At 35.5% G+C, this 26,126-nt stretch overlaps 2 protein-coding genes across 2 annotated transcripts in view; both read right to left on the bottom strand.

Annotated features, from left to right (window-relative positions):
* LOC141552987 (putative DMBT1-like protein) overlaps positions 1–1,510 on the bottom strand; it is an 18,285-nt gene extending 16,775 nt beyond the window's left edge. Inside the window, exons 1-2 of the mRNA XM_074284864.1 lie at positions 1,348–1,510; positions 19–172 (exon numbers count right to left, since the gene is read on the bottom strand). Of these exons, the coding sequence (XP_074140965.1) occupies positions 19–172; positions 1,348–1,510 (317 nt within the window). The remainder of the gene's footprint in view (positions 1–18; positions 173–1,347) is intronic.
* Positions 1,511–6,100: 4,590 nt separating this feature from the next.
* LOC141552986 (putative DMBT1-like protein) lies at positions 6,101–25,793 on the bottom strand. Its single transcript, XM_074284863.1, has 5 exons — positions 25,754–25,793; positions 24,517–24,549; positions 21,830–22,147; positions 8,685–9,021; positions 6,101–6,461 (listed from the first exon to the last, which is right to left on the bottom strand). Exons 1-5 carry the CDS (start codon positions 25,791–25,793, stop codon positions 6,101–6,103), a joined length of 1,089 nt encoding a protein of 362 aa, XP_074140964.1.
* Positions 25,794–26,126: the final 333 nt, after the last annotated feature.

Below are 26,126 nucleotides of genomic sequence, written 5' to 3'. Positions count from 1 at the left end.
TATAAATTATTTACTTACTTCAAATTTGGAATCATGAGCTCAATATGGAATTTCCTATCCACGTGTATCTCCCAGACACATTGTATATCTGTTGGATAATTTCCAGGATACCATGGACTAGAAAATGAGCCAGAAAGACTTGAAATCACACCTCCACAAGAATTACTTTCTCCTAAAACAAAAGAAAGAAATGTAGCAATGTAGATTTACTTCCATAGAATTCAAACCAGGCAATGACTTATGGAAATTTTAGAATTAAAGTTCTCTACTGCTAAGGGACACCAAATCAGCCAAAAGCCAAAATATGTGCTGAATTTGATTCTTGGAAGATGCTTCAGCACTATACCTTTTAACTTTTAACCCTTGCAGCATCATTGAACTACCTCATCTGGGGCAGATTCAATATTTTGTCCCCATCTAATTCATCTACATTTGGTTAATGTCTCCTAAAGAGTGGTACCCCAGAACACTTCTACTTTCTTTGATTGAAAGAGTTAGCATTATAACAGGGACTCACTGTGTGTGTGTGTGTGTGTGTGTGTATGTGTGTGTATGTGTGTGTGTGAATTTGCGCTTTTAAATGCATACATTTTGAAATAAAATGGATAGGATTACAAAAAAAAAATCATCATATTGAAATGTGGTGATAAAAACCAAAACAAACCAAAAAACTAAACAAGTTCCCAGAATCCAGACTAAAAGTCCTAATTCAACAAATAAGTATTAAGTACAACTTAACAAATGTCACTGTTCTAGACAGTATGAGTGATGTAGAAATAAATTAGATTTCCATTTTGAGAAAGGGCCCAGAGTAGCCATGCTTCACTCTCCACACTACTGGAGACAGTCCTGCAGACTTCTTGCTATCTTATTTTTGCCCTTCAAACTTTGTTCTCCTATTGGTTCCTCTTAGGGCCTCATTTTAAGGAAGATCCAGGACCAGTCATCTTTCATCCTCTGGACTTTGTCCCCAGCCACCCTTGAAGCTATCTCCTTCATCCCATTTCAGGTCCCTTTAATGTGCTGTCTTCTGTCATTAGAATATACACTTGTTGAGGTCTTTCCTTTTGCTTATATTTGTATCTTCACTCTGGCTCTCAGCTAGATGACTATCTTCCAGGTGAAGGACCAGCCTTTTAAGGAGGATTCTGGCAAGAGTCTTGCCAATAATGACTAGGAGAAAGCCCCCTTATGATTGTAATAGGACAATCTATTCCCTTTATCTTTGTAGAGATGGACAATAGAGGCATCCTTCAACTCCTGGAGGATAATCTCCTCTTGCCAAATAACTTGGAAAATTTCAGTCAGCTTTATTTTTATTTTTATTTTTTACCATAGGACCCCGACCTTGAATGTCAGGTGTAGTAAAATGAGCACGAGGTTCTTTGCTACAGGAAAGAAGCCTAATAGTGTTCAAAACCTCTTTTTCAGTTGGAACTTCAGCTGGAGAGAGATTGACTTTTACCTGGGGATTGAAGTTAGCCTGCGATAAAGTTAATGGTTTGAGCATTGACTGATGATGGTCTGTTGAGAATACTACAGAAGTGTTCAGCCCATCTCTTTAGGAAAATGTCTATCAGAAATCAATGTTGTTCCCTCAGCACTGAGTAGTTGGGATGCATCAAAGGTCTTTGACCCATAAATAATGTTCAGGGCTTCACAAAAATGCTTTGAATCATTACTACTAGCATAAAACTGAACACATTATTTAAATGCCAAATGTACACTTGCCAAAAGACTGTTTTTTGAGAACTCACACAGGAAAATCACTCATTTGGTGGTCAGAAAAAGTGACACAAGAATATGCTAAGATCTCTCTTAAGAACTTGAGAATTGATTGTATATTGGGAGACACTAGTACAAGACTGTGTCTTCATTAGAGAGGGGACTGAGCACTATGACCAAGTCAGAACTGAAGTAACTCAAAAGAAATGTGAGATGTGCAGTCAGAGAATCCACACCCAATGTTCACATGGACTTTTGTGCTTGACTTGTAGGAGAGCATTCCAAACTTGTACTGGTTTTTGATCAGTCACAGTTGAAGCACTGTAACTTGACTCTAACATAGTGATACCATTTTGGTCCCCTTTGAGAACAAAGGACAATAACCAACCAACCAACCAACTAATCACTTGTATCTCTAGTTCTTAGTAGAGAGCCAGGCATATAGTAAGTGCTTAATAAATACATGTGCACTGAACTTGACTTTTACCCTATCTTCAAGTAGTTTATAATTTAATACATAGGTTAAGGCATGATTATATATAGAATATTACCTCTGTCATTCTATAGAATGCCACAAGAGAGGGGTCTCAGGACACATTCTAAAATATAGAGCACTATGGATGAGTTATTGATATCTGATGCTAGGTCTCACCCTTTCACCTATTCTAGAGGTTTCAAGAAGAAAACCCAGGTAATTGGAATTATATCATTGAGTTGTTGAGAGTGGACACCTGGAAAAGGAGAATGAAGTATTCCGAATCCCTAGATCCTTTAGACTCAATAGAAAATATTGATCAAGCAGAATATATAACACATAAATAAATGCTTGGGAGAAGTAAATGGAAATGACAATCAGATTACATGGAATTGGAGGAAAAGGTTACTGATAAAATGAATAGAAAGATTATGAAAGTTCCTCTAAGAAATGGCTTTTGTGTGAGTTTTGGAAGTATGTGAGTGCAACAGAAAAACTGGAGGCTATTTCTCAGTTAAACACACTTCCAATGCTCTTCTTTGGTCCAGTGTTTAGCAAACTGATTCTCTAGTAAAAGGAACAAGTGCCGTCTCCTGGATGCTAAGGAGAATGGCAGAACCATAAAGCAGAGAACAGTATGGAATAGAGCTGTATGGAGAAAATGGAAAGAAACTCTTATAAATGAAGTACAAAATGGAATATGTTAATTCTATAAAGGAGCATGAACAAGGTATTTATGAAGTCTGGGAGGATTCAAAGTAGGCCTTCCAAAGAATATGGTATTTAGATTGGATCAATACAATTCTCAGTGGAATATGGAGGTGGGGGAGTACTTTTCCTACATGGGAAACAGTAAGAAAAAAGGGATGGAGGTGGGAAAATAACAAGATGTATTAATAAATTGTTCAGTTTGGTTGAATCATAAAGTGAGACATAATTGTGTAAATAAGGCTGAAAAGTAAGTAGGCATGATTTGTTCATTCCCCTAATGCTTAAAGCTGTAATGTGGGTCTGCAAGTGTACAACTGAGATTATTTTCTCTGGCCTTATCCTGAATCATTAACTATCCCAATAGTTTGCAACAAAATCATAGATAAGCTCACTCTTCTTTTTCTTAACTATGGCAATCCCTCACCATTCTAGAATGCCACAAGGAGGGTTCTCAAAACATATTCTAAAATCTAGAGCATTGTGGGTAGATTCTTGATATCTCTATTACCATCAAGGTAGTTTGAATTACATTCCTTCTGAAATTTTAGATGAAAAAAAATAGATATACCTTTTGTGTAATCTTTGGAAAATTCTGGAGAACCTAGAAAGAGAAGTAAGGAAATGAATAATAGCCTAAGGGAAAATAAATAAAGAAACAAATTCCTCCCTCCCTCACTCCAGTCCATTTTTTATTCTCAACAATCAAAATAGTGTTCCTAAAATTTAGGTCTAACCATATCACTAACCCACCCCATTTCCAGTCCCATTCAATAAACTCTTAACAGCTACTTTTGGGAACAAGTATAAAATCCTGTTTGACTTTTTAAACTCTTTGTAACTTTCCTCCTTTATATTTTTATTTGGGTCATTTGCTCCACATACTCTACATAACACTGGCCTCTGATAACCTTCATACGGAAGGAATAGTCGGAATAGTCGATCTTCCAGTTCTGGGCATTTCACTGACTGTCCCCCAGGACTGAAATTCCCTTCCTCACGTTTATCTTTTGATTTCATAAGCTTCCTTCAAATCCCAGCTAAAATTCTACCTTCTACAAGAAGCCTTTTCCTAAAACCCTTAATGTAAGCCTTTCCCTATCACCCTTAATGTAAGTGTCTTCTTTCTGTGATTTTCTCCAATTTATTCTGTATCTTTAAAAAAAAATTTACACTGGGTCTCCCCAGGTTGGAAGTATATGGCTTAATTCTACTACTGATTATCAAGGAAACTATTATTTTCTTAGCTTTTTATTTGGGTCATTTTTTCTTAATCAATCTTACTCAAATTTTATTTGTGGTAGAGCTAATGTCCTTAGTATGGCCAGAAAAAGGCAGGAAGTGATAAATGGATATTCTTTTAAGTTTGTTCCTTCACCTTAATCCACCTATCTGCTTCTTCCTTCTCTATTTGAAGAACATTCAGGGGAGTATCAAGGGCCTGAACTATGGTGGTGGCTGTATGCATATATCTATACATTTTATGTGTCTACTTACCCATCTATTGATACATCATCTACATATCGTTTTTCTGAGATTTGAAAGTAGAAATAAAATTTGGCAACTGATTTTATAAATTTAAGACATTTGTTTTTCAGACTTTAAACATCAGAGAACAAACATTTGCTTAGAATCCATCTCTTTCATGAATTATTCTCCCTCTCTCATTTTGCTCTCCCTTGTATCCTGAGGAACCTGGTCTATAAGATGCTATTCAGGAAGTATCTGTACTAGGGTCCAGTTAGATCTAGCGAGAACTGAAGATGGAGGGACTTATTATTATTAGAGTTTACTATTATATCTTCTTGTTTCCCATAGAAGACTGATTATTAGATGTTATAGGACAGAGATCATATGAAGCTGAGGAAGCTAAGTCATGGTAGGAGTCTTAAGCTATGAGAAACACTGCCTTTCTTCTGCTGGCTATATCTTTGCTAGTTTTAAAATATCTGGATTTTAAAACTTATAGGAAAAACCTTCTGCCATTTCTCATTGTCATCATCATCATTGAAGTTTCTCTTCCAGTAATGCTTAATTCCTTATCTTTGATCTAACCACAATGATCATTTTTTTGATTGATGCTTAGCACCATGAAATGTTTAACCAACACACACACACATACATATTTAAATATGTATGTGTGTGTATATATAAATGTATATATGTATGTTTATATACATATATACATATACAGTATGAATACATATACATCAGTATATATAGGTGATACTGTGGATAGAAATACTTCTAGCCTTGAGTCAGGAAGACTCATCTTCCTGAATTTAGTTCCAGCTTCAGATACTTAATAGTTGTATGAGCTTGGGCAAGTCATTTTACCCTGTTTGCCCTAGTTTCCTCATCTGCAAAAAAGAGCTGGAGAAGGAAATGGCGAACCACTGGGAAAACCCCAAATATGGTCATATAGAGTCAGACATGACTGAAAAACAACTCAACAAGAATAATATATATATATATATATATAATATATATATATATATATTATATATATATATATATATGTAATATATATATATAATCATATATATATATATATATACCATATATTTTATGAATTCAATTACGTATACAGATATTTGTTGGTTGAACATTTCACTGAACTAAGTATAGTTTTGTTATATAAATATTTATTATACATTTATAAGTATACATATGTATTTTTTTTGGTTGAACATTTCATTATAGATTCAGATATGTAGAATATTTACTACATATAAATCACTGAGTTAGCTGTTGGACATACAAAGGTGAACAAGAAATTTTCTCTTCCTTAATGGAGCTTATAATGCAGTAAGGGCAGTAAGACATGTATATGAGTGACTGTTAATAAATACAAGGTAAGATGCAAAAGTGTAATAAGAGTAGCTCCCAATACTAGGAAAGTTCAGAAGCTAGAAGATATGATATAAGAATATGATATGACCTTTAACATACCTGCAGGTGTAGTAGTAAAGTTTCTTGCACCTGCTTGTGTAGAGAAATAGAATATTATTTTAAAAAAGCAAATACAAAGTGAAGAAGCTAGAATTAATTCTGTAGGGCAGTGATAGGCTGTGCATGGGGCAATATGTCAAAAATATTTTTACTGGAGATATTCAGCAGTTCAATTAGTGAAGGATGAATGGGCAGCTTGGAAAGGGTTGGAGTTACTCCTAATTTGGGCCCCTGTGGCTTTTAGACACGATGGCATTTGAATGAGACTTTAGAAATGGATTTCCTCACAGAGTAATGAATACCTGAGCAGATGACGCCAGCATCTTCATGATGACCACAGTTATGATTGGACCATCCAGAGTGGGAGCACTGACCCAGGTAGCTTTCAGTCCCAGCACACTGCATATTGTCCAAGAGGATGTTTCCTGAGCCTGGGCCGAAGTGTGCTTCTCCAGGGGCTGACACAGCATGTCCACACCCCAGCTGTCTGCATACCACCTCAGCCTCATTTAGATCCCACAGGTCATCACAAACTGTGCCCCAGACTTCTTGATAATGGACTTCCACTCGTCCTGCACATTGCCCCGAGCCACTCACCAGTCGAACTTTTGGCCAGTCTTCTAAAGACAAAAAATTATTTATTGTGAATCTATGGAAAGTATGATGCATACTTTATTCTAAGAACAAGGATTATATGATATAGTAGGGAAAAGACTACATATAAATTACTGGGTTAGCTGCTGGATGTACAAAAATGAATAAGATGTAGGAACAGAGGCCTGATTTCTAATCTTACTCACTTCTATCTTGGGAAAGTTAGTTGTCTTATTCCTCTATCTTAAAAGGAGAGGATTGTATTAAGTGATCTCTAAAGTCCCTTCCAATTCTCAATGTGATGATTCTAGTAACCTGTGCCTTGAAGAGTACAATCCTGGAGGTGAGAAGTAACTGTTTTAGTTGAGCCAGATTCTTGTACATTTTTAATACAAGCAATGTGGTCTCAGGGGATTAAGCTTCTTTGTGCTCTCTTCACAAGAGGTCAGAACTTCTGCCTTTACGGCAAGTGTACCATTTTGTCTACAAAATGTGATGCTGTTAGTAAGATATGTGCTTTGATTTATCAGCAGTGATGACTCATTAAAGTTGAGCTCTCTACATGATCTCTTATGCATTCCTCTTGATGATGAGTAACATATTCATTCATTCTTTTAATAGATATTTATTAAACACCTGCTATGTTCCAGGCATCATGCTGCATACTGAGGGATACAAAAAGAGTCCAAAGACAGTCTTCAGGGGCTCTCAATATATTACTGAGCAAAAGACTGAGAAAAGATGTGTAGTCTGAGTCAATAAGACAGAGTTTATTTCTGTGGCTCATGTGTTTATCAAAAGTGTAGCCTTTGGTATTCATGACAATTTAATTCTAACAAAATGAGTCAAGCACTGCTTCTGTTGTTGAATGGAATTACAAGAAGAATGGAGAGCAATTCTTGTGAGAGAAATACAGTCAAAGGAGGTTTTTGGAGAAGTGGGGGATGAGATTTCAGATTTCAAAAGACCCAATGGTAAGAGAGACCCTGCAGCAAGAGACAAAGACTTCAGGATCTTACAGATCTCTGCCCAATGCTATGGCTGGGGAAACCATAGCAGGGGAAAGAGTAGTTCATAAGGTAACTTCCTAATTTAATTACTCTTTTAAATTTATGCTTAGCTCTATTGTGCCACTTGTTAATAGAGTACAGGTGCTGACAGCATTCTCTAAATTTTGGCACTTTGGACAATTTTTTTTGTTTTGGCTTTTGAATAATGTAATTATTCTACATCTAGAACTTTTGATTCAACAGTGCCCCCAAAGAATCAGCATAAGAAATTTCAGGTACTTTGTTGAACCCCCAATTTTTTGGTTATTGAAACAGTGTCTGATAGAATTTTTGGAGTTTTGGGGAATGCTTAATTAAACCAAAGAGTAGCCAAAATGCTTTTTGAACTGATTTAAATTAAATTAGGTGCTGGAAAAACATATAATTTGGAACAATATCAAGATAGGGTGAACAATGTCTCATTACGTGTTTCTGAAATTTAATTTTAGACATACCTGGATTGGTGTCATTTGAAACTTCAGCATCTGTTTATATAGAGAAATAAAAAAAATGCCTGTCAATGTTTGTTTTAGGAAATTTAAATTAAAAAGGTAAGAGAGATTTGAGATTGCTTCTTGCTAAGCATTTACTAAGGCAGCATGTTTATGATATTTCCTTTTGTATAAGATTGACCATGAGTGAAATAAGAGAGTAATAATTTTCTTAAAGCTAACTTATAGACGTAGAATGTTGTCAACAAAACTTCCATAAATGTTTGCTCCAAAGTATTGCTTAAATATCTTGAAAAAAGAGTCAGTGTGGGGTAATATTAGATTTGGAATAAAGAAGACCTGAATTCAAATTTCTTTTCTGAAGATTAGTAATTGTGTAATTTTGGGTATAACACTTAATTTTATGTACCTCAGGAAAACTCAGGATTTATCTACTAAAACATAGACAAGTTGAGATCTTCAGAAATGAAGAGAATCCCCCCCTAGAAACTCCTCACTCTTCTAAAATCTCAAATTCCTTGCATACTTATATATTACTTAATCGCTGGAAAGATCTAGCTTCTGTTATGTAACTATCAAGAATTTTGACTTAATTGTTCTAATCATTGTTTTCCTTATTGTTTGTATAACAAACAAATTTTCATTTAATTATTCTTTTTGTCTTTGTCATCTTTTTTTGGATATCAGTATAATTATTCTATAGGAGATATAATGAAGGAAGTGGGTTTTTTGATAGATGAAGGTGTACCTGAGCAGATGACACTGGCATCTTCATGGTGACCACAATTGTGTTCAGACCAACCAGCATGGGAGCATTGCCCAAGGTAACGTTCGACTCCTGCACACTGCATATTGTCCAAGAGAATTTCACCTGAGCCTTGGCCGAAATGAGCCTTCCCTGGCGCAGAAACAGCCTGCCCACATTTGAGCTGTCTGCATACCACGTCTGCTTCATTAAGATCCCACAGGTCATCACAGACAGTGCCCCAGTTCCCTTGATAAAGGACTTCAACTCTTCCTGCACATTTCCCAGGACCATCAACAAGTTTCAGTTCTGGCCAGTTTCCTAAAGACAGACATATGTTGACTATAACTATGAAACACAATGACTCCCTTTCTTTCAATCTAGGAATCCTGAAATATTATTCTCTCTCATCCCATCTTTTAAAAATAATTGGAATTAAATTTCAAATCTTGAAATCAAGTTTATCTTTCTTGAAAAATTGCAGTTGACTGTTTACTTTGCTTGAAGTTACTAATTAACACCATTTTATTTTGGTGGTTAGCCTATTTCTCCAAATGATTTTATTCAAATGATAGGGAGGTACTAATTTACAATGGTCCTTAGAATGTGACAAAGGTTTCTCAGAGAAATAAATAATTATTTAAATGAGGCAGTTTGAACCCCTAGAATTTGTTGAATAGCAGCTTCAGAATTTTAAATGTTCAAATTCAATAGATTTTTTTCATGGCCAAGAGATAATAGGCATACTTTGAGTGATATGTTATTTTCTTTAAAATATTAAAAAACAAAAGGAAGATATTCTACAAAAGTACTAATCTTCAGAGCTTATCAGAGAGCTACCTCCCAAGCTTCCATGAGGATTTTATGAAGGAGGACAAGGATTTCCAGTAATCAAGAGCTCTGATTTATCCTTTTGCCATCCACATTCTCTATAAATGTGCTTTACTTTTGTTTGTTGTTTATGACCATTCTCCCAATAGTTCTTGTAGGTATTTATGGGGAAATGTGTCCCCGATCCTTGGGGTAATGTTTCTATAGCAATTGTTCATGATATATTAAATGGTTAGTATATGGTAGCTTTTTCTAAAAGCTAGCTAACCATGGCTGATTTATTGGTAACCAAGGGGAAATTATACCAAGTGAAGGCTCATGCACAACATTATTAGAAAAATTATAACCTCCTCTGTGAGGATGAGAAGCAGCCAATTACCCATCATCATCATCATCATCATCATCATCATCATCATCATCATCATCATCATCATATTTGAAGTCAGAATCAACATTCCTCGTTGTTTTGAATGATCCTGACTACATTAGTCTATTTGGGTCAAATCAACTGGGTGATGTCTTAGACACATCAATCTACAAATGGTATAGATTCTGCATGGACCCAATCATTGGGGTAGAAAGCAATTTAGTAAACCAAAAGAGGTGTTCATGCTGTTTACCTGCTTTTGCTGTAATTATCCTGGGTGTTGTTGGAATGGCTGGGGATACAAGAAACCCCCCCAAATCCCAAAACAAAATGAGACTTTAAAAATTAATTATAATTTCTTTTAAAATTAATATCTAATTGTTCTGCCTCAATATAATAGATCGATAGATAAAGCATAAACTAAGCATTTTCTATGTGACAAGTTATTGTTCTAAGTAGTGGGGTACAACTACAAGCAAATATAGGCTTTAACCTCTTGAAGTTTACATGCTAATGAAAGAACACCAATACATAGAGGAGATCTGGGAAGTAGTGGATAAAGAGAAGAAAAACTCCAGAGAGGGAGTTGAGACAGGAGTGAAGAGAGCCTAACTGAAGTCCTGCTAGAAAAGACATAGTCATCAATCTAGAGAATGGGACATCAGGGAAGAGGTTTCATCACAATGGGAAGATAATTAGAAAGAAAGAAAGAAAGAGAAAAAAGTTTGAAGACTGAATAGAGTTGGGAGTGAATTAAGCATGGTTGGGGATTCTTCAAAGATGGTGGGGAGTCATTTTTAATCAAAATTAAATTTCCTTCTTTACAGCTTCCATACGTTGCTTCAAGATCTGACATTATTTTGGACATATTTCTCATTTTATGCTTTGGAACCCAGTAGGATTGATTCATGCTCTACCCTTTCCATTCATTTAAAAAGTTAATAAATTTTAATCATTGTCATTCTGTGTTTAAAACAAATGCAGAATAATAATTAGATAAGAACACTGGATCTGTAGTCAGAGGACAGAGATGCAGTTGGTCTTTTTTGGCAGTCTCGATAAGAGCCACAAAAAGGACTGGGGATAAATAATAAGTCAAATTGAATTGTAGGATGAAAAAAACTTAGCACATTAGGCCTTATGGGGTCCTGTCAGTGGAAAGACACAAGCCCTGGGATTCCAGCTCCTTTTGGCAGAGATCCCAGGGTGTGATGAGGCTGTTGTTAAGAAGGCAGCTGCCTAGGGAAGGAATAGGGTAGTGTTTCAATAAAGAAATTCAGTCTTCAGAGGTTAAGTTGGAAAAAGCATTGTATTGCATAGTTTCCTACTTTATTTTTTTTCCTCAGTGATAGGTTCAGTTTATTTTGCTTTTGTTGTTAATTTTTAAAAACTTTACCTGATGAAGGTTTACAACTGTGGACAGTGTCCTGTAAATGTTGGTTCCTTGTGGTAAACTTCTAATTATTCCATCCTATATAACTCTGCCAAAAGACTGTAACGTGCTCTCCTGGCAGTTACAATTACTAGTCTGTCCTAGACCCACCAGAGTACCTTTGACCACTGTCCTTTGCAGTGTGAGCTCTACCTGGCTCGCCTCCTCTGAGGCCTTCTAAGGTCTTGGCCACAATCTCTTGAATCATAGCTTAATAACCGGTAGCGCACTCAAGAACAGCCACGTGTAATCTTAAAAGCCTTTATTATACCTACTCACATAATGCCCTGACTGATGCCCTGACTTGTTGGTTCCTGAGTGAACACCTGGTCAGAAGACCCATGTGTTCACTACCAAAATCCTTACCTCTTTCGGCTACCCATCTTGGCTTGGCCACCCAGGCTGGGAAGCCAGGGTGAACAGCAGGAGGTTAAAGAGGGCGGTTGCTGCCTGCAGTGGGCTTACATAGGGCCTGTGAGGTCACACACACAGCCAATCAGCGAGAGAGTCATCCATTACGAAGCTATCTCAATATGGCCAGGATCCCGCCCAAGGGCAGTCCTAATATCCACAGAAATTACTTCTGGGCCTCAATCTCCCGATGCACTGTGTCTGCCCATTTAAAGGGCCCTTACAAAAGACCTACATTATAATCCTAGCTTTGTAATCCAGGTTTTTCATCTATAAAACTGGGGTGTTGAATCAGATGATCTATAAGATCCTTCCTAGAGCTGAATGTATAATATAAAATTTTAGAATTGTGAGGGACATGGGAAATCACATAGTTTGATCTCCTTGTTATACAGATGAGGAAACAGAGTCCTATGAACAGAAATAGTCAAAATATATCTTGTTGATGAACTCAAATAAGCATTTTCTTCTGATTCATTAGAATTGCTTTTATTTGGGGGCAGCTAGGTGGCGCAGTGGATAGAGCACCAGCCTTGAATTCAGAAGGACCTGAGTTCAAATTTGGTCTCAGACACTTAACACTTCCTGGGCAAGTCACTTAACCCCAGCCTCAGAGGGAAAAAAAAAAAAAAGAAAAAAAAATTGCTTTCATTTACTCTTATTGATATATGTGGTGGTATTTTAATAAATGGTATCTTCTTTTTGACAGAACATTGAATTATTCATTTCAGCTATCATATTATCAATCATGATGATTACAATAAATAAATAGTTTAAAAAGTAAAATCTCACCATTTAAAACTTTAAAATCACAACATGATTATAGTTGGGCAATTACATTCCAAAAACATGTACATCTAATATTTGTAAATTGGGGTTGACCAAAGAAAATAGAAATTGATTAGTGAATAAAATAAATTATTAATACTCATTAAGCCATAAAGTAAGAATATAATATAAAATATTTATAAAAAGTAGATTAAAAATGGAATATGACTTACTTATTACATCGGGTGCCTTGGAAACAGTATCTGTAAGTACAAGAAAAAACATCATGTGGCAATAAGGTTGCAATCACTGTGAGGCTACAGTACTCTTAATACCAGTAACACTTACAAAAACATTTTGGTGACATTTTATGTTAGCAAAGGGCCTGGACCTACAGGTCCATTTCACTAGTATAGAGATGAGGAGACTCTCTCCGTCAGTACAGATTAGCATCTTTTCTTTCTGCAACATATGTACAACTGCTTCTTGTATTTAGAGTGTTAAGTGATTTGCCCAAGGTCACACAGCCAATATGTGTTATCTGTTATGTTATACTGTCTCTCATATCATCAATTGCACATTTTTAAAACATAAGAAAATGAAATCAAAATAGATGATTTTTCAGAGTGATATATATTTCTAATATCACATAGGACAGGGTTCAAGATAAAAATACAAAATACATTTAGGCTAGCCCTCCTGGAAAAAAAAATTACCTTGATCTTCCCAGATTTGTAGTTGTATATAGATATAACTATCTAATCCAGTTACTTTAAGGGAAAGTTTTGGTAAGTTGTAGGTTACCATATAAATGCAAATTATTATTATTATTAGCAGTAAGAGTAGTACCCATCGTTATAATAGTAGGATGATGAAGACGAGGAGAAGAGGGGGAAGGAGAAGGAAGAAGAAGTGAAGGAGGAGGAACTGGAAGAATGGTAGTATATCTCATACTGATTTTATATCCCTACTAACACCTGGTACAGTACCACATTCAGAGAAGGATGTCATTATTTGCTTATTATTAGAGTGCAAAAGAGTATGTGGCTGTGAAACTGGACGTTGTCTTGTTATTTTAAAATACTTACCTTTGGCCACAGAATAATAATAAGCCATAAAGTTTTTTCCTATATTGTTGAAACTGCGATAATACACAAGCGTCATTGTGTTAGAAGAAGAAGAGTATGTGAGGTAGGTCCCATTACAAGTTCTCCCCAAGGAATCAGAAGAAAATCGATCTCCATCCAGGATTTCAAAATATTCATTAGTGCAGTCCAGGCTAGGGAAGCAAATACACATTCTCTCTATTAGAGAACTATACAAATATTGTGTAAATTATAGACATTTTGTTTTTTAAATATGATAGTACTGGATACTCTGACATTTAAATGGCATATTAAGATCTGCAGGTACTTTGCATATATTTTCTTATTTTAGACTTATGTATCCTTGAAAAATAGATATTATTATTATTAACCTTCCCCTACCCTTTACAGATGAGTCAACTGAGGAAGAGAGAAGTTATATGAGTGAAAGGCAGTGTAATATGGTGAGGAGTGCAGGACTGGGATTCAGAGGGAACAGTGTGGGGTATTCCTGCCTCTGTCATTGGTTAAGTTATGTAACCCACCTAAACCTTAATTTCCTTTTCTGTAAAATATTGATGATAATAATAGGCCCTGGTTCATACATTTTCTGAGAGTAAAAACTTAAAATATATGTAAATATGAGTTGCTATTATTGTGTGACTTGCCTCTTTAGTAGTACAGATTGTGAGTGATGACTTGAGCAGGAACTCTAGGAATTGGGCAAGGAGATGAAACTATTCCACAGGCAAATTTTATTTATTTCTAAATTTTGCTTATGCCCAATCCTGTGCCAGAAAAAGAAGAACAAACATTTTCCCCCTTCCTTTTTCTCCTTTCTATATCACATAGTCATGCCCTCCTCTACTTTCTGGATTCAGAATTCACCCTAGTTCTCTTAAAACCAGAGTTCAACTACATTATAGATTAAATAGGCTTTCATGAGCTGGCATGGGGACTTAACTGCATAATATTGTTTCAATGGTCAAAGACAGTCAGAATTCCAAACAATTGCACTAACATTAACTTCTGGAATAAAAACTACTCATAAATAAGAGACCACTTATATCTGTGAAAGTGATATGGATCTGCTAATTTTTATTCCCAGAGCAATAACGATAATGCAACTGTTCCATGTTTCACAAAATGTCCCTAGGCTGAATGGTCAAATTGTGCCATCAAAATGACTCGTTTCAGATAAATTTATTTGGATGGGGAATGAGGTAGGGAATCCTGGGGCACCACTAGATCACTGCTGAGGAGGTCACAGTGCAGGAAGTACAGTAGAGTCAGACTGGAGAAATCACCAGGGGACCAGGGGCACACAGATAAAATCCTAACAGGCTAAATTTAGTTTTTTCTATCCTGCAGTAATATGGTGCTCTCTGAAGTTATCTAAATTTCATTGCCCTGAGACAAAGTTCAAATTCACTTTTATTAGATGTAAGGAACTAATTGCAACTTCCTTATGAAGTCTGGGTAAAATCCATAAAAAGTTCTGCTCTGCAAATTTCTGTATGAAAAAATAAAATCCATCTCCCAGTCAATTGATCTATATGAAATAATATTTTGATTCAACAATATTCTAATAAAAGTAATAATGATTATAATTAGAACTTTGAATAACATTTCATAATTAAACATTTTTGTAATTAAAAAATGAAATGAATCAAAACATATGGGTAGATTTCATTTCAAATGAAAATATAAGATATTTTATTCCCTTTTGTCAAAGAGAAACTCTAGAGAACTAATGATGGGAATTATAAAAACTAGAGTGACACTGTATTGCTAGTGTACTTTGTACTTACTTAAGATAAGGAAATGCCAGCATTATGTGATCAGATAACTTGGTCTTTATTTCCCAAATGCACGTTATGTTGTCATGCATTTCATTCTGGGGAGGGTTTCTAATTCCCCCAGATGTATTTGAGATGACGCCACCACAGGAAGATTTTCCTGAATGTTGAAGGAAGACATTTTACAAGTTATTTTTTGGTTTTTATTATCAATCAGCTATCACTGTCACCTTTCAAAGTACTTTTCAGTTATTACCAATTATAGGAACTTTTGATAACTCCCGTTTTCGGATCTTCATGCTCTCTCCCTCATCACCTTTTCTTGTATTTCTTTCTTTCTTAATTGAAAGGAAGCTTCTTGAGGGCCAGAAACAACTCAGTGACTGGCATATATGATAGGTACTAAGTACATATTTTAAAAATTAACTGAATCATCAACCCTACAGCCAGTTTCCTGTTTGTTGTTTAGTCATGTTCCCATTCTTCTCTTCATGACCCCATTTGGCAAAGATACTGGAGTGGATTTCTATTTCCTTCTCCAACTCATTTCCCATCTGAGGAAACTGAAGCAAATAGAGTTAAATGATTTGCCCAGAGTCACTCAGCTTGCAAATGTCTGAAGCCTGAATTGAATTCAGGAAGATGAATTTTCCTGACTCCAGGTCTAGTGCTCTATCTTGTGTGCCATTTATTGCCTCAATTTCTGGTTTATTTCTTTACAATAAAAGTTCTCAATTTCCTGTTTATTTATTTATAATAAAGTTCTTATGAGTCATGAAATTTTTGTGCTTGGATAGGGTGGATAGAGTGAGAGAGATAAACTTGTCAAGATTTTGTACGACCATAGAAGGTTAGGGAATAAAGCACATATAGAAAATTTTAAAAGTCTCATACCTGTTCCACTGTTTTAAAAAATAAATATATATACTAGCCTGACTTCAACAGTGAGGTGATTCAGGCTAGTTCCAATGATCTTGTGATGGAGAGAATCTTCTGTACCCAGAGAGAGGACTGTGGGAACTGAAGGTGAATCACAACATAGTATTTTCATCTTTGTTTTCTTTCTAATTTTTTTCCTTTTTGATCTGATTTTTCTGTGCAGCATGGTAATTGTAGAAATATGTATAGAAGAACTGCACATGTTTAACCTATATTGAATTACTTTCCATATCAGGAAGGAGATGGGAGGAAGGGAAGAAGAAAAAACTTTGGAACACAAGGTTTTGCAAGAGGGAATGTTGAAAATTATCTATGCATATGTTTTGAAAATAAAAAAAAAAACTTTAAAATAAAAAACTACTCATTTGAGATATCTATTGTTTTGTCAACTTCTCTTGTACTTTTGTTCTATTGTCTGATTATATTAGGCAGTTCTAATCGTCTCGTAACTAGCTTTAATTAACAAGTTACTGCTTCAATGTAAATTCTGGTAAATATATAAATGTTCTCTTCTTTTTCTACAAAGATGACATCTGTGGCCCACCATAAGTAGACTATACACTTTAAATTGCTTTGTTAGTAATGGCAGTATAGTGCTGAGATGTCAAACACATGGCCAGTCCCAAATAGGACTGCATGAAAAATAAAATGAAATAAAAAGTCAATTGCCTGCCCAGATGAAATAGGCAATATTCCTGAGTGCTGCTAGAACAAGATTACAATGCAATTGGAAAATATTTAACAAAATAAATAAAAATACATTAGAATACGTTAATGTTAATACGTAGTTTTCTAAGTCTTTATGTAACTGACAGAGATCCTTAAGTAGGGTTCAGGGTTCCCCATTTCTCTCTGAGTTTGATACCACTTTCAAAGTACTCAACTTAAAATGAGGAAACAGCTGAATGAAAACCCTCTCCCTTATATGAATGGTAATATTGTCATGGAAGTTACTTGCTTTTCCTAAAACTTAGTTTCCTCATTTATAAAGGGAGAAGGAGATGATTATAGTCCTTATTTCACAGGATTGGAGTGAAGTACAAATAATAGTGGAAATTGTCAACAAAATTATACGATGATCAATTCTGATGGACGTGGCTCTTTTCAACAATGAGAAGATTGAAGTCACTTCCACTGATCTTGTGATAAAGAGAGCCATCTACACCCAGATAGAGAACTGTGGGGACTGAGTGTGGATCACAGCATTGCATTTTCACTCTTTTTGTTGTTTGCTTGCATTTTGTTTTCTTTCTATTTTTTTCCTTTTTGATCTGATTTTTCTTGTGCAGCATGATAATTGTGGAAATATATACATATATTGGGTTTAACAACTATTGGATTACTTGCCATCTAGGAGAGAGGGTTGAGAGAAAGGGGGGTTTGGAACACAAGGTTTTGCAAGGGTAAACGTTGAAAAATTATCCATGCATATGTTTTGAAAATAAAAAAAAAATAGTGGAAATTGTCTCTTCTATGTTATCTGCATTCTCACTTCTACTTCCTGAATATAACAACCCTTACACCTGTAGGGTACAATTGGAGTGATAAAATATTTTCACATTTCTCAAACCACTTGATTTTTATAAAAACTCTTGGGGGGTGGAGGCTTAACAAACATTATTATTTTACAAATGAATAAACTGAGACATATTCTTGTCTCAGCAAGATGCCTAAAAGTGTAAAGAAAATAAAGTATCTTTCAACAAGCAATAAATATACTGTTTGCTCTTGCACTGGCCTTTACCTATCTGAGCTTGGTCTCCCCCAAGATTTTCCAGAAGAGTGACAATTATTGATTGCTTATTCTACCTGATTACATTAACTAATAATAGTGATAGCTGATATTTATAGAGTCCTGTAGCACAGAATTTGGCACATAGTCCGTACTTAATAAAAGTTAGTGGACCGACTGCTTTAAGGTAAACAGAGTGTTGTACAAATATTATCATATTTGATTATCACAACATGTGATGTTTTGTTATGTTGATGTTGATTATGAGGTAGGCAGTTGCTCTTAGTATCCTACTTAACAACTAAGGAAACAGGCTCAAGTGTTTAAGTAGCTTGCTTAGCCTCAAAAAGTAAGTGCCTGAATCGGGACACAGACTTTCCTTTTTGTGAATCCAGTGTACTGTTCTCCAGTAAACTGGTAGGACTGCAAATATGAAATAATTTTTGGTAAGCAAAACCTTAGAATACAAATTTTTAGTGAGCATTTTGGCTGGAAAGACTGGTTCTCTGACTACCAATTGATCTCTTAGAAGATTTCCTTATTTATTTTCTCTAGAACTTCAGTTAGATGATGATAAAACATGATAAATTAAATGACATATACACCACTAATAAGCACAAAGTTGGTAGGAAGCTCACCACTCATCACTGTAGGAGCAGCAAGTGGAACACCTGTCAAAGTAAGCAGAAAGAATAAAGGTAGTCAACAACTACACAGGAAGTTTTCAGATTTTGGTGCATTATATTCATTCATAGCATTAAATACAAAGGAAATTAAATAAATGAATTTCTGGTTCATGTTCCCCATTCTTAGAAGAGTTTAGATTTAAGAAAACATGATTGAAGGGACATAGATTTAGGCTAACAGAACAATTATGAAAATGAGAGAATATTTTCTTTCTTGCAAGGATTTGATTTCCTGGATGATATAATTCAGGAAAGAACTCATATTTGGCAGTACATTGTCAAGATCTCTCCCTCTCTCTGAAGAACTTTGGAATTGATTATGTGACATGGGACATGCTGGTAAAGAATCCCCCATTATGGCACGTCTGCGTCAAAAAAGACCTGTACTCTGTGAGCAAAGCAGAATTGCAGTAGCTCAAAAGAACTGTGAGAGACATACATTTTGATATCTGTACCCAAATGTTCATATGGACTTTTTTCTGTGGTAGAGACTTCCAAACTCATATTGGTCTGATCAACCACAGCTGGACACACTGCAACGTGATTCCAAAAGAGTGATATCATTTTGGTTTTCTTTGAGAATGAAGGACAATAACCAACCAGGTGGTCATCTAAATGTGGGACATATCTCCTAGTTTTACCCCTTTCTTCCTCCAAAAATCTCCCTCCTGTTCATACTATTTAAATTAATCATTTGAGACATTTCTTTGGCTTAACTCAGTGCTGCTTCCAGGCTTCTTAGAACAGATATTCCCTGAAGGTATTTATATGTATAAAGAACATTTTAAACTGCTAATACAGAATAAGAGAATATGGGAGATGGAGAGGATCCCAGAATCTGCCAAATCCAATGCCATTTTATTGTGACTCCATCTATCATTTTCAATCTGGTGCCTTATTGAGATCAGAGCAGTGGGGGAATAGGAGTTTTGCTTGGCAGAAGGAGAGTTTAGACTTTAGAGGATGGGAGATAGGTTTGGGGGCTGCCTGGGCAGAGTAGATCCGGGTGTAGGGACATGATGTGTTGTACTGGCAAGTCAAGAGGCACTGTGAGAACAATGGACCCTTTATGTACATAGGGTGGATGAGAGATACCACTAAAGTCCCAATTTAAATCTGCTTTCATAATATATTGGACATAGCTTGGACAAGATCTACTTTCCCTAGACCTAAAAACTAGGCAGTGAAAAAACTAGGGCATTGAATTAAATAATCTCCAAAATTCCATACAGGTGCCACAGACACACAGACAAACACACGCACACACACATTTTGCTTATTTCAAATATGCCTCAGGGCTTGTCTTATAGTCACTAATAATGTCATCTTATTATACTTTATATTTTTATAATGCTTTAGAATTCAAAGGTTTAAAGCAGGCATGTGGTTCAAAGGATAGAGTGTAGGATTTGAAGTCAGGAACAAGTGGAATACATCCCCAAACACTTAACTAGCTGAGGAAGTGAAGACCCCGAGCAACCTCCTCCTCTCTGTCTTAGTTTCCTCACCTTTAATAGGAGAATAAGGATAGTACCTGCCTCCCATGGTTGTTGTGAGGATAAAATGAGATGATAATTGTAAAGCACTTTGCAAACCTTGAAGTATTATATAAATGCTGCTATTATTGGTTATCAGGAACACTTTCTCAGATATTATCCACATACTACATATTAAAATCCTAGAGGTCAAGTGATTTCCTCAAGTACACACAATTAGTACTTCATGAATGAGAATTCAAATCTCAGTTTATAGACTCTAAGTTACAGGACTTTTTTTTTTAAATCAGGCTATTTGGGATCATGTCACAAACCACCAAGCCAGAGTTCAGAATCCCTAACTATAGGAATACTCCAAACACCTCCTACAAAATCATATTTTGCTTTTAGATGCATTTCCATAGTATTTTTTTGACATTTTAGAAATACATAGATATTAAAATGAAATAATTAATGACATGTGAAATTGGAAAACTTTTCTGATTCTTCTTATTTTCTTATTTCACTTCTCTGAATATTTGGATTTTTATTTATAAAATAAGTAGATAACTAACTCTAAAATATTTTGACTATATGACCTGAGAAAATACAATGAATTATGAATGTTAGGAAAGTTCAATAAAGATAAGATTCAACATCCCCACTATTACACAATAATGACCAAGTTTTGCAGTATATACACACACATACACACATATGTATATATGTATGTATGTATGTCTACATATATACATACCTGAATATATATGCATATAGATAGATGGACAGAAAAACAATAGGCTGAAAAACAGATACATGGACAGAGAGACAAATAAATTGAAAGAGAGAAAGACAGATAGAAGGACACATAGAGATAGATGGATAGATAGATGGATGGATGGGTGAATGGACAGACAGGCAATCAAAAAGACAGATAAATAGATGGACACTCCAAAAGAGACAGATAGATGGACAGACAGACACTTAGTGACAGATGGTTTGACAGAAACAGAGAGACAGATGTAAAGACAGATAAATAAATTGACAGATAAATAGATTGACAGATAGATAAATATACAGACAGACAGATAGATAAATAGTTTGGGCCCTTGCTCTTAATGGCATAGTCCTCCACAGTGAAGAAACTCCATCTATCAATACAGATGATCAATTCTTACACAATAAGTAATAGTAATAGAGAATTTCCTGGACCTCTGACTGGGAATGTGAGTGACTTGTCCAGTGTTACTTAGCCAGGATGAGTCAGCAAAAGATCTAGAAACTGTCATTCTAACTCAGTGGCTGGTTTTCTTCATAACTCCACACAGTCCTAGGACCCTCCTTTCTCCCACTCTTGCCCCACATCTCTCTCCTTATCTGTTTCTCTATCCCTTTTGTTTTTGTCTACTATATGAGTATTTAATCATTTCTTCTTCCCTTACCTGATAGTGCAATAGATGAATTTTCAGCATCTGGAAACATTGAGAGAAAGTAAAATTCTGGGTATTAGTCAATGACTAGCCAGGTTTTTAGGTTTTCAACTAATTTAAAAAATATTTTCCACTTGACAAAATAGACTATTGAGAAATAGCTTTAGAAGTTACCTGAACAGATGACACTGGCATCTTCTCCATGACCACAGTTGTGGGAAAACCAGCCTATATGGGAACACTGTTCGAGATAATTTTCATCTCCCTTACAGTGCACATTGTCCAGAAGAATTTTCCCAGAACCTTGCCCAAAATGGGCTTCAGTTGGGGCTGAAATGGCCCAGCCACATCCTAGTTGCCTGCACACAACATTTGCTTGCTTCATATCCCAGAGATCGTCACACACAGTTCCCCATTCTCCTTGGTAATAAATTTCAACTCGTCCCAAACATCTTCCTTTACCTCCTACTAGCTGCACTGGTGCCCATTCTCCTGAACACAAAGAAAGAAAAAATTTAGTATTTAATTTAATTTTCCAGGCAATCAATATTCCTTCTTCCTTTTATGAATGGGACTCCTTCCTCTTTCAATAACCTATTTTTCTAGTCTTATTTCTCTCCCCTCAGGTCCTGACATCATACAGTCTCCCCATATAGAGTTTCTCCATATTATAGGTAAAAAAATACAACTGAGTTCCCTTGGGGGATTATATGAAAACTATGAATTATGTTGGCAGCTGATTTTTTTTTCTCAACATAACTCTAAGCATCAGACTTTACCACTTTATGCTAATACTAGGTCATCTGAAAATGGCTTTAGGGTATTATAATTAATCTAGTCCTCATGAAAAATGGTTTTGTGGTTGAAATTAAGTTGAAATTAAGCCATGTGAAGCCATGAGTTAACTCTAGCCCTATACACTAACTAACTATATGATCCTGGGCCTCTGTCTGCCTCAGTTTCTTCAATTATAAATTAGAGGTAATAATATCATCTACCTCACAGAGATTGTATTAGATCACTAGAGAGAATATTTATAAAGTGCTTAACCCAATTCCTGGCACATAATAGCCACTTAATAAACGCTTCTCTCTTTTTTCTGCCTTTCTATTAAAACATTACAGCAGTATTTAACAAGAAATTACTGGGATCTAAATGAATCAATTTGGGTTATGTAGGGAAAGAAAAGTGCAATTATTTAATTTTGTACTGAGCAAAACCCTCAGTCTAAAACCCAAATCTTGTCAAAAATCCCTTAGGGTTGTCAGCAAGTGTAAATAAACAATTAATTGAAGAATATGATATTTCAGTCTAGATGTAACTTCTAAAGAAAAGCACTAGAGATGATCAATAAGAATAAACTTATTCCATCTTCTCAAATCTTCTTACATCTGTATGAAAGATTTCACCACTCACCTCACAACTATCCTATCCCTTGCTTTTCACCTTTTCATTAATCTTCTTTTAATATTTTAATCTTCTAATAGATCTCATCCAGTCTCTCTACTTGTAATCTATCATCCTCAAGTTTCCAAATTGATATTCTTAAGGATAGGTCTCACCTTATTACCCTACTGTTCAAAAACTTCAGTACATAGTAAGCACTGATTGTATACAGAAGATTTTCTCCTAAGCAGCCTAATGGTGTCCCTTGGGTCTCCAACTTAATCATCAAGGAACATTGTTCTGGGGGTATTGCCAAGGTTCTAATAGGGCTTTGGATCTTGAGATTTCTTTCTTTCCTCTGCTACCTTCTAATGCATTTGTCTTATCATTTGTCTAAGAACTCACTTTATTGGGCATATTTGTCACAGATTCCTGGATTACAAGTTAAAACTTTGGTAATACTTAGGTTCTCTCTCTCTCTCTCTCTCTCTCTCTCTCTCTCTCTCTCTCTCTCTCTCTCTCTCTCTCTGTCTTTCTCTGTCTCTCTCTCTCTCTCTGTCTCTCTCTTTGTCTTTCTCTCTCTCTCTCTCTCTCTCTCTGTCTCTCTCTTTGTCTTTCTCTGTCTCTCTTTCTGTCTCTCTCTGTCTCTCTGTCTCTCTCTGTCTCTCTCTTTGTCTTTCTCTGTCTCTCTCTTTCTGTCTCTCTCTGTCTCTCTGTCTCTGTCTCTCTGTCTCTGTCTCTCTCTGTCTCTCTGCCTCTCTCTGTCTCTGTCTGTCTCTCTCTCTCTTTGTCTTTCTCTGTCTCTCTGTCTCTCTCTCTGTCTCTCTGTTTCTCTCTCTGTCTCTGTCTTTCTCTGTCTCTCTGTCTCTCTGTCTCTCTGTCTCTGTCTGTCTGTCTCTCTCTCTCTTTGTCTTTCTCTGTCTCTCTGTCTCTCTCTCTGTCTCTCTGTTTCTCTCTCTGTCTCTGTCTTTCTCTGTCTCTCTGTCTCTCTGTCTCTGTCTCTCTCTGTCTCTCTCTCTCTCTCTCTCTCTCTCTCTCTCTCTCTCTCTCTCTCTCTCTGTGTGTGTGTGTGTGTGTGTGTGTGTGTGTGTGTATTGTGAAGTACAGAACTTTGAGATAGAAAACCTTACTTTGAGATCTGATTTCACCAATTACTAGCTGTAAGTGACTGTGGGCAGGTTATTTAATTTCCTGAACCTCAGTTGCCTCATCTGTAAAGTGAAGAAGCTAGCAATCATATATGATATGTGTTCTTGTGAATAATAAATGAAATATTGTCTAAAAAGAATATTGCAAGAAAAATGTGTTATGTAAAGGTGTTTGTTTCTTTGAAATAGAAACATATCTTTGTAGGAATTTTAACTCTTCAGTTGTTCTTCCTTTTTCTTTATGAAGGAGTATACTCTGTAACAAACAAAATAAAACAAAACAAAACAAAAACCAAAAAACAGATATTCACGAACAATATATCATACCTTGAGATTTGGAAGGGATTGCCTTTTCATGATCTATAATACAGAAAAAAACATATTTACTGACTGATTTGTTACCATATTATTGAACATTAGAAACAAGACAATATCAATATTACTTAAGTCCCAATAAACTCTGCCATCTTCTGGATATGAGAGAAACATCAGAACCCATTAGATGAGGATCAGATGCTTATATTATAATTTTAGTTTTTTTCCTCTCATGGGATGTTTGCGAGAAGACAACTTGAGAAATGGATTTAAAATAAGGTACACTGCTTTCCTTAGATTTAGTAAAGTTTTGAGATATATTTTTCATGGGTGGCAAATATATAATGGTATCTTTATTACTTAATGGCATTGGATCTAATTCTTTAACTTTAGATTGGACTTTGAACTGATATGAGATTGTTAAATGTGAACTATTTTTGATGTTGTCTTTTAATCCCCAGAGTTTAGCATAGTGCCTTGTCCATAGCAGATATTTAAACATTTGTTGAATGAATGATGGATGGATGGATGGAGCTTTCATTGCCTTACAAAAGAGCTTTTAACTTGAATAATATATTAATGCATTTAAATTCTTTTCTAAATGTTAAAAGTGTAATATTTCATAGAAAATTAATCTGATCTTCATATAATTAGTTTATGCAATGGTTTGATCTACCTCATAGTACAGTTGCTGAGTGCTCAGCAATTATTATCAATTATGGCTTGGAAATTGAATGTTCACTATAAACAGAAAACATTATTGTTGCTGAATCAAAAGTATGAGTAAGGAAAATAAGGAATCATAAATGTCAATGATTTTTGAACTTGTGCTGGATTATAGATGTAATGTGATAAGTGAACTTAGAGAAGATGCTTAATCTAATTGCTTCATTTTTTAAGGAATGAAACTAAACCCCAAGAAACTAGTAACTTATACAAGGTCACATAGATAACTGGTAGGACTTAAATTTATTTTTGTTTCCTGAATCCAAGTCTAAACTTCTTTCTGCTGCTTTTCCCCCTTCCCCAGCTAAGTTCAACTCTTTTATTTGGGGTTTCTTTGGCAAAGATGTTGGAATGTTTGCCATTTTCTTCTCTAGCTCATTTTGCAGATGAGGAAACTGAGGCAGAGTTAAGTGACTTGCCCAGAGTCACACAGTTAATAAGTGTCTGAGGTAGGATTTAAACTCAGGAAGATGAATGAGTATTCTTGACTCCAGGCCCAGCACTCCATGCACTATACCGCTACCTAGCAGCTCTTTCTGCTGTGCCACGTTGCTGCGCCACATTCCTATTAGTGAATTCAGCACAAAAGAACTCAATGAAACAGAATGAATACAAGAAACAAAACAAAATAATGCAAACTTTCATCCAAAAGGTCCCTTTAGTTAGGAGGGAAAATAGTATTGCTTTGCTATATAACCAATTTAAGTAAATATCTGATTTTCAACACCAATCTCCAGTGGTGATATGGGAAAAAAATGCATGCTGAAGTCAACTTTCAAGCACATACTTTACAGTTTATTCATAGATAATTTTTAAAATTCACTTAGGAGTTTTAAAGTCAAACTGAAATACAAATGTTTGTTTTTTAAAATTATTTCTGAGTTTCTACTCTTTCA

The sequence above is a fragment of the Sminthopsis crassicaudata genome, chromosome 2 (genome assembly GCF_048593235.1).
Source record: "Sminthopsis crassicaudata isolate SCR6 chromosome 2, ASM4859323v1, whole genome shotgun sequence".
Lineage (NCBI taxonomy): Eukaryota > Metazoa > Chordata > Mammalia > Dasyuromorphia > Dasyuridae > Sminthopsis > Sminthopsis crassicaudata.
Note: the sequence above shows the minus strand (reverse complement) of the source record. Positions and strands in the feature narration are given on the sequence as shown.

Coding starts and splice junctions, on each gene's coding strand:
- LOC141552986 (XM_074284863.1), bottom strand. CDS start 25,793: ATGTGGCGCAGCAACGTGGCACAGCAGAAAGAGCTGCTAG. Junction 9,022..21,829: donor TGCCAGTGTCATCTGTTCAG/GTAACTTCTAAA, acceptor GTCTGTCTTTAG/GAAACTGGCCAGAACTGAAA. Junction 6,462..8,684: donor GGTACACCTTCATCTATCAA/AAAACCCACTTC, acceptor GCCAAAAGTTCG/ACTGGTGAGTGGCTCGGGGC.